General features: G+C 46.2%; 1 protein-coding gene across 1 annotated transcript; it reads left to right on the top strand.

The window, feature by feature from the left end:
- The first annotated feature begins 1,245 nt into the window (after positions 1-1,245).
- LOC135375877 (uncharacterized) lies at positions 1,246-2,325 on the top strand. The gene has a single exon (XM_064608511.1). It carries the CDS (start codon positions 1,246-1,248, stop codon positions 2,323-2,325), a length of 1,080 nt encoding a protein of 359 aa, XP_064464581.1.
- The last annotated feature ends 7,156 nt before the right edge of the window (positions 2,326-9,481 follow it).

Below are 9,481 nucleotides of genomic sequence, written 5' to 3'. Positions count from 1 at the left end.
TGTCAGTCGTCTTTGAACGGATTTCATTTCAGAAACATGGTGGGTGTGACACTTGGCCGTGCTTCGTGTCATTTAGCTTTTTTTTAATCATTCTCTTTTACATGGGAGGAGTTACCCCCCACCCCCCCAATACACCACGTCCAGTGATCCACAGAGTCTTCATCAGCCATCAGCACGCACTGTGGTCGTCATGCGGCCGAAAACTCGACAGGCGAAAATGCTTCCCTGCAATGCTATTACAATCATCATGGTTATGTCTTCTTCGTTAAGCCAAGTTTGAGGAGGTCATGTGCGCTTTGATGTGCCCATACTCCCCGAGACGAGAGGTAATGCTGCTGACCATGGTGTTGTCGTGGGAGACGTCCCAGGCCTGGGCTATCACGTCTGGCCTATTATATTTCAATACTTTGTGTTCGTGCGCCAAGCCGACGGAGATCCCGGTTCCCACGATTTGCGCATCCAGGATAATAGCGGTGTCTTCCTTCCTCGCAACGATGTCGGGCTTGAGAACCCCTTCGGGGACATTCAAGCTTGGTTCTTCCACCACTGTGTACCCCATATCAGATAGTCTCCTTTACATATTTACTCTCCTACATATTACTCATATTCTCCTCTACATATTTAACAACGTTTAACAATGTTTAACAACGTTGTTGTGTCTCCTAACTCTGGCCCCGTGGGTCCTGTGACAGAACGTGTGTAGAACGTGTGCCAGGGTTTCATGAGAGCGGCACCCTGATCTGCATTCACGAGGACCCTCGATGCCTCGGCCAGACCTGGTTCTACAGGGTAGTGCATTGATACGTATCGTGGTAGCGTCGATGAATTGATGCCCTGACATCACCCTAGTGCCCTCCGAGATCCATCGATGAGCATATGGCCCCGCAGGGGGCACTGGCTAGTGCTGGTGTTTGGTGAGTGGCGCCACCACGGACCCCAGCCCCCAGTCCCAAGGTGTTATCCGTACCGTGCCGAGGGGATGCAAGGTGAAGGGTCAGAAACTTTGAACGGTGGCGGTCGGGGTCTTGGTCAAGCTCCGGCCGATGGGTTTTCCTTAAAACTCCGGGACCTTCCCACATGTATGAATGTGAAGTGTGGGTGACAATTAGGAACATTCATTTTCTTAAACCTCGCATGGTTAAACATTCTAATTCCCTTCCGATCGGGGGCGGTAAACGTCCCCGGACCGAATTCTTCCTACAAAAATCCAAACCTTTTTGTGCCAAGTACATCGTGCTGTCAGCCATGTCTCCAGAAAATGGAAAAACTGTACCTCTTGGAAAGATGTCACCTTTCTTTATTGAAAGAGCAGTAACATCCTTGTCAACAAACATTTCGGAAATGAAGAAGCTACGATCAGGAGACCTCCTTATAAAATGTACATCTGAGGCTGATTGTGAACAAATGCTGAACGCTCGTGAAATGCTTGATATACAGATTGCTGCATCACTTCACAAGACATTAAACAGTTGTCGTGGAGTGGTTGCAGTTCCCGAACTAATTGATGTGCCGGTTGAGGAGATCCTTGCCAACTTGAAAGAGCAGCAAGTGATCGACGTGCGTAAGATAAAAATAAGGAAAAATAATGAGTACATAACAACCAGGAATATCGTGCTTACATTTGACCAGCCAACACTCCCCGAGAAATTGAAAGTCGGATATCTGTCAGCCGATGTGCGTCCCTATATTCCAAATCCTCTCCGGTGTTTCCGCTGTAACAGGTTTGGCCATGCTGCGGACTCGTGCCGTGGCTCCGCTTGTTGTGCACGATGTGGTCAGTCTGGCCACGAGACTAAAGAATGTAAAGGGCCAGACTGCTGCGTCAACTGCTCCAAAGACCATCCAGCATACTCCAGATCCTGTTCGAAGTGGAAGTATGAAAAAGAAATTTTGCACGTTAAGGTTACCCAAAACTTAAGCTGCCCAGAAGCCAGAAAAAAAGTATCGCCCATCTTTTTTGAGAAGTCATTTACAGCAGCAGTCAAACAAAAAGCAAAATTGATCACACAGTGCACACAGACAGACTTAAACACAAGTGAAGACCAAGGAGGTAACCACCCACCTCCAACCAACCAAACTTCCGTGGCGTCACCGTCATCGACGCCACTCCTGTCATCGCCACCCATAGGAACGACTTCTATGGAGTGCGATGACGACACAAGCTCGCAAAGCTCATTCACGAGCGCGAGCTCCCAGTCAAAACGAAAGCAGAAAGGTGGTCTATCGGGGAGTGGCTCACTCCCTGATATATCACCTAAGGAACTGGCGGCTGCTCGGAAGAAAGCACCGAGACAGCCCATAATGCCCCCAAAGAAAAAGTTATAATACTTTGCTTGAATAGTACACTTTTCTCCATAATGCAGACACGTTTTGTATATATTCCTCTTAGTTTCTTCCTTATGGCTATCGTACAGTGGAATTGTCGAGGGCTTTTCACAAATCTGGATGACGTCAACGATATTTCGGACAGGTATGATGCATTCTGTGTCGCACTACAAGAAACTTACCTGCACCCCCAACAGACACACACACTCATGCGGTGGAACCTCTTCCGAAAAGATCGTTTAGATGCAACACGTACATCTGGCGGTGTTCCAGTCCTCACACGAAATTCTGTTCCTACGAAGCACCTACCACTGAAAACAAGTCTTGAAGCAGTTGCTGTTCAAATTTGTCTTAATAGGGTCTTAACAGTTTGCTCTTTATATTTACCTCCATCGGTGGTGGTAGAGCAAAAACAACTGGAAGATTTACTGGATGAACTGCCGTCACCATATCTTATACTTGGAGATTTCAATGCCCATAACTTTTTATGGGGCAGTCGAAAGATCGACAGACGGGGGAAGATGGTAGAAAGGATTTTGCTTAAAAGGTCAATTTGCATGCTCAACACAGGAGCTGCAACCTACGTAAATAGTGCCACACAGTCCTTTTCAGCAATTGACCTCTCTTTCTGCAGTCCATCTCTGTTCCAGGACATAGACTGGACAGTAGAAGACAACCCTCGAGGAAGTGATCACTTCCCTTTAGTCCTAAAGTTAAGCAATACACCAGACACTGTGACTACACGATCACCACGGTGGAAACTATCTTTAGCTGATTGGAACCTCTTTCAAGAGAAAGCCACACTTCCATCGGAGTCTTTATTTGATATGGATGTCAACCAGGCTAATGACTTTATTACAACCACAATCTTAGAGGCAGCTATTGAGTCCATTCCACAAACATCTGGTCGCATCCCCAAGCGCTCCAAGCCTTGGTGGACGAGCGACTGTGACAAAACACGAAAGGAACAAAATCGAACATGGGGTATCTTTCGTAGGTACCCCACTGCACAGAATTTACTTAACTTCAAGAAAGCACGGGCGAAAGCGAGATGGACACGGAGGCAAGCTCAAAAAGAATCATGGAGAGGCATTGTCTCATCATTGACATCAAATACACCCTCAAAGAAAGTTTGGGAGAGGCTGAGAAATATTAAAGGCGACTATTGTAACTTTTCTACCCCTCTTCTGCAAATCAATGGGTCTCCCTGTGACAGTTTGGAAGACCAAGCCAACGTCCTGGGCGAACACTTTCAGAGCGTTTCCAGTTCTGAACATTACAGTAAGGAATTCTTGAAGGTGAAAACATCTGCTCAAAAGAAGACTATATCTGCAGGTCATGGTGAACATTTCGCATATAATAAGTCTTTTAATATGACTGAGCTTCTTAGGGCCTTGCCATCGAAAGACACGGCCCCAGGACCGGATCGCATCACATACTCGATGCTAAGGCACCTGTCAGCTGAAGCACGAGAATGTCTTCTCCATTTCTTTAACCTAGTTTGGAAAGAAGGGCAACTTCCTTCTCGCTGGAAACTAGCTACAATTCTTCCTTTTTTAAAACCAGGAAAAGACGCCTCTAACCCAAGCGGTTACAGGCCTATAGCACTCACGAGTTGCCTCGGCAAAACGTTTGAACGGATGGTAAACAACCGCCTTGTCTATTATATAGAAGAAAATCAGTGTCTTAGTAAGTATCAGTGTGGTTTTCGAGTCGGATGTTCTACACTTGACCATCTCGTCCGTCTAGAAACTATCATTCGGGAGGCATTTGTAAGAAAACAGCACTGTTTGTCGGTCTTTTTTGATCTAGAAAAGGCCTACGATACGGCATGGCGGTATGGTATCCTCCGGGACCTGAACGATTTTGGAATACGTGGGCGTCTGTTTCACGGCATTTCTAATTTCCTTCAGGGAAGGACTTTCAGGGTACAGCTGGGCACATCACTCTCTCGTCTCTTCATACAAGAAAATGGTGTGCCACAGGGATCAGTGCTGAGTGTTACGCTTTTTGTTGTCAAAATGAACTCTATTGCCAATGCGATTCCACCCTCAATTATGTACTCTTTGTATGTAGATGATCTCCAGATAGCATATTCGTCTACTAACTTGGCCATGTGTGAGAGGCAGATCCAGCTCACAATTAATAAACTTGCCAAATGGTCGTCTCAAAATGGGTTTAGGTTTTCAGCTGTAAAGACAGTCTGTGTACCATTTTCTAGGGTAAGGGGGTTATTCCCGGAGCCCAAGCTAAGCATAAATGGATGTGAACTGGCAGTCCAATCAGAACACAAATTCCTTGGTGTTATTTTCGATACAAAGCTCATCTTTGGAGCCCACATAAAGAGCTTAAAAGTGAAATGCTTGAAATCTTTAAATATCATTAAAATCCTCTCACACAGATCTTGGGGTGCAGATCGCGAAACACTATACCGCGTGTACACATGTATAGTCCGATCACGACTAGATTATGGATGCCTTGTGTACGGGTCTGCACGCCAATCTGTGCTGGGGGCTCTGAATCCGGTACATCACCAGGGACTGCGACTCGTGCTGGGGGCTTTCCGTACATCACCTGTTGAAAGTCTCTACGTGGAAGCAAACGAGTGGTCCTTAGCAAAACGTCGTTTCCTTCTTGGGACTCTGTATGCACTAAGGATAAGAGGTTACTCTCAACATCCTTCTTTATCTTGCATTAAGAACACACGTTTTAGGCAACTCTTCCTAAACAAACCAGCAGTTATCCCTCCCTTTAGCATGCGAATATCAGATGAGATTCAACTCTATGGCTTTACTGCTTGCAGTTATATGATCGCAGAAAACAGTCCGACGGTACTTCCATGGCAAACCCCGCTAAAATATAACTGCTACCTTACAAAGTACAAAAAGCATGTGACCCCTTCATTAGTGCTACAACAGGAATTTGAGCACATGAAGAGTAGTTTTCAGTACCACACTGAAATTTATACAGATGGGTCCAAACCAAGCACAGGTGTCTCCTGTGCCATGGTATCCCGTTCATGTACTAGGATGCACCGCTTAAAGAGCATCACGTCCATCTTCACCGCTGAGGTTTATGCCATCATTTTAGCACTGAACTTCATTTTAGAAAGTAACATAGAATCATCTGTCATATATACAGATTCTCTTAGTGCTTTAGAATCCATATGTAATATCCAACCCCAGAAGAACCACCTTGTGCAGCGAGCTCAGTACATAGCCAGCAGGGTCGTAAACAGAGGTCTTTCTCTTATCATCTGTTGGGTGCCTAGCCACAGAGGGATAGCAGGCAACGAGCTTGCTGACTGTGAGGCAAGATAGACCAAGGGAAAGGGGTAAAGAAAGGTGTTAACGCTGGTGATGGACCCGATGTCCCTGGCTATCTGCCAAACTCAAAAATAAGATTCAGGAATACGGCATTTGGATAACACACAGACAGTTTACTGACACTCTGGTATGATACATACAATGAAATACAATAAAGATATACCTAGCAATTTGGGTGATGAAGGGCCGAATGAGCTAAAGCGAGGATCCAACAGACGAACGACGTATGTGGATGAACGTCGTACAATGAAAGAACTCAGAACAGCACGTGGCGCGCGCTTATAAGCATGTAGCGGCGCCACTGCTGGCTTATGACGATGACGGTGAGGCCGAATTGAACAGTTTGGCTCTCACATGACAAAACTGCCGCTGCTGCGCTCTCTGCTGATGTGACGCCATTTGATGTACCTTTTCAGGACTTGAAGCCCCATCTCAAGAAGACGATAAACAAAAGATGGCAGGAATATTGGGACACACAGATACACAATAAACGTCACCTGGTTAAAAATAACATAGGACACCCTATACAGAGCTTGGAAAAGAGAGCACATGAAGTAACCCGTACACGGCTAAGACTCGGTCACACTCACCTCACCCATAGTTTCCTTCTTCACAGAGAAGAGCCACCCGAGTGCACGCACTGTGGGGAACTCCTTTCTGTCCTACACATCCTTATTTCTTGTGCATCGTATGAACCCCTTCGCCATCGTCACTTCCAGGAGTTTTATAGAAATCACCTACCGCTCCACCCAACCCTACTGCTGGGTGATGACGCTCTTTTACCGTTTAGTAGAGTCTATAATTTTATTAAAGACACTGGTTTTTTAAACGCCTTGTAATTTTAACGATATTTTCTGAAAACACAGTACTTGAGCTAATTTGTATCATGCAATGGTTGTAACCTTATCATTCCATTTTTAACTAGTGACATTTTTAACAATGTTTTGGCGCATTATAGCCTCCGTTGCTGCTGCGCCATTAAAATACCAATCATCATCATCATCGATGAGCATATGGTACGAAGGGGGCATCGGATAGGGCCTTACCATCATTCGTATGGTGCAATCTGTGCGCCGAGTATTTGCATTTTGCCTCCGTTGATCGCAGGCGCCTCTCGCTCGCGATGTGCCGCAGTTGCCTTCTGGAGCTGTGTGCAGATGTATCCATGTTTACATGCCTCACGCACGACAGGGCTAGAGGAATTACTCATGGCCAGTAAACGCTTCCACTGAAGCAGTGGTACGTTTATCCTGAAGGAAGGTTCTCCTAATCCTCCGCTTGGGGTTGTAGCACGAAAGAACGAGACCGGGGTGGGGGGGGTCATGTGGGAGACGCAACCACACAGCAGCGCGGATGTTAACATACATCTTTCTGAGTAGGCTCAACGACCAGCGTCCCAATATCAGTCTGTGATAGAATATCGGTGCCAAATACGTCCGCAAGATAACTAGTCGCTGTTGCGGCTTCAAGGGGGCCCGGCGGATAAGGGAAAGGGCATCTTCGAGGTCACCGACGGGTGGGCGTGCCCTACCATCAGCGCTGATCGTGACTCCAATCTATTTCCATATGAAAGTAGGACCCTTCGCTGGAACAGGGTGGTCCTGAATGGTGAAGACCTTCATTTCATCCACCTTCACCTTTTTGTCTCGCCCGGATGGAACAAATGCTACAGTGAAGGACTTAGTTGCATTTAACTCCAATCCTCGCTGATCCAAGAATTATGTGATGTCGTCAAGCCGCGTTTGCGGGCCTCTCGGTGTCGAAGCCATCAAGACGATGCCGTCCGCGAAAGCCATCGCATCAATAGAAGTCTCACCAATTTTGAAGCCTACTGCTGGATCGAGCTTCTTCAAGAACTGATTTATGACCACGTTGAATAATATGGGGGACACTTCCCCCTGTCTCACTGCGGTGGTTGGTGTAACTAATTTATGTGATCCGCCCATTCGTAGAAGCGCTGGGGCATCCTGGAGGAGATCTTCAAGGTATCCCACGAAGCCCCTAGACAGGCCCTCCTGGTTTCAAGCGTCAATTATTGCTGTCCTCGTTACTTTATCGAACGCCTTGGTGATATCCAGGATAGACATATATAGTAGACTTCGTTTCTCCCTTGCCTCCGCAATAGCCGTGTTCATGAGCAGCACATTGTCAGCGCACCCGTCAACTGCTACAAAGGCCCTCTCCCGGTAGTCCAAATCCAGGAAGGCAGTCATCCTTCTTGCCAATATTTTGTAATATATCATATATTATTTATAATAATAAAGGAAGCATCCGCCTTTTTGCGCACACACACACCGTTCGGACACTTCTCAATGATGTGGGGATTCGTCCTTGCAGTATCAACAAGTTTAAGAGCACTCGCAACAGGACCATAGGGACTGCCTTCAGAGCTCTGGCCGCAAATCTATCTGGACCCACCGCAGCCGCTAATGAAGGGAGATTGCGTTTTATGTCTTGCCCAGTTATAAGGAAAAAAGGCTCTATTGCGTGTCGGTGGGGGGGGGGGGGGGTGCCATCTCCAAGGATGCCTCAAGGATGCCGGGGAGGTCATCGAATCGGCCCAGGTTTCCAGGAATGCCCGCAAAGCAGATTATTCTTACTCCGCCTATCACTCGTCTTTCAACAGATTGTATTTCAAAAACATGGTGGGTGTCATACTTGGCTGTGCTTTGTGTCATTTAGCTACCGAAAGCAGATTATTCTTACTGCCGCCTATCACTCGTCTTTGAACAGATTGCATTTCAAAAACATGGTGGGTGTCATACTTGGCAGTGCTTTGTGTCATTTAGCTACCGAAAGCAGATTATTCTTACTGCCGCCTATCACTCGTCTTTGAACGGATTGTATTTCAGAAACATGGTGGGTGTCATACTTGGCCGTGCTTTGTGTCATTTAGCTACCGAAAGCAGATTATTCTTACTGCCGCCTATCACTCGTCTTTGAACAGATTGCATTTCAAAAACATGGTGGGTGTCATACTTGGCAGTGCTTTGTGTCATTTAGCTACCGAAAGCAGATTATTCTTACTGCCGCCTATCACTCGTCTTTGAACGGATTGTATTTCAGAAACATGGTGGGTGTCATACTTGGCAGTGCTTTGTGTCATTTAGCTACCGAAAGCAGATTATTCTTACTGCCGCCTATCACTCGTCTTTGAACGGATTGTATTTCAGAAACATGGTGGGTGTCATACTTGGCAGTGCTTTGTGTCATTTAGCTACCGAAAGCAGATTATTCTTACTGCCGCCTATCACTCGTCTTTGAACAGATTGCATTTCAAAAACATGGTGGGTGTCATACTTGGCAGTGCTTTGTGTCATTTAGCTACCGAAAGCAGATTATTCTTACTGCCGCCTATCACTCGTCTTTGAACGGATTGTATTTCAGAAACATGGTGGGTGTCATACTTGGCAGTGCTTTGTGTCATTTAGCTACCGAAAGCAGATTATTCTTACTGCCGCCTATCACTCGTCTTTGAACGGATTGTATTTCAGAAACATGGTGGGTGTCATACTTGGCCGTGCTTTGTGTCATTTAGCTACCGAAAGCAGATTATTCTTACTGCCGCCTATCACTCGTCTTTGAACGGATTGTATTTCAGAAACATGGTGGGTGTCATACTTGGCCGTGCTTTGTGTCATTTAGCTACCGAAAGCAGATTATTCTTACTGCCGCCTATCACTCGTCTTTGAACGCATTGTATTCAGAAACATGGTGGGTGTCATACTTGGCCGTGCTTTGTGTCATTTAGCTACCGAAAGCAGATTATTCTTACTGCCGCCTATCACTCGTCTTTGAACGGATTGTATTTCAGAAACGTGGTGGGTGTC

The sequence above is a fragment of the Ornithodoros turicata genome, unplaced genomic scaffold, assembly GCF_037126465.1.
Source record: "Ornithodoros turicata isolate Travis unplaced genomic scaffold, ASM3712646v1 ctg00000950.1, whole genome shotgun sequence".
In the NCBI taxonomy this organism is placed as follows: Eukaryota; Metazoa; Arthropoda; class Arachnida; order Ixodida; family Argasidae; genus Ornithodoros; species Ornithodoros turicata.
Note: the sequence above shows the minus strand (reverse complement) of the source record. Positions and strands in the feature narration are given on the sequence as shown.

Bases quoted from the DNA above. Each gene is read 5' to 3' on its own strand.
- LOC135375877 (XM_064608511.1), top strand. From the start codon at position 1,246: ATGTCTCCAGAAAATGGAAAAACTGTACCTCTTGGAAAGATGTCACCT.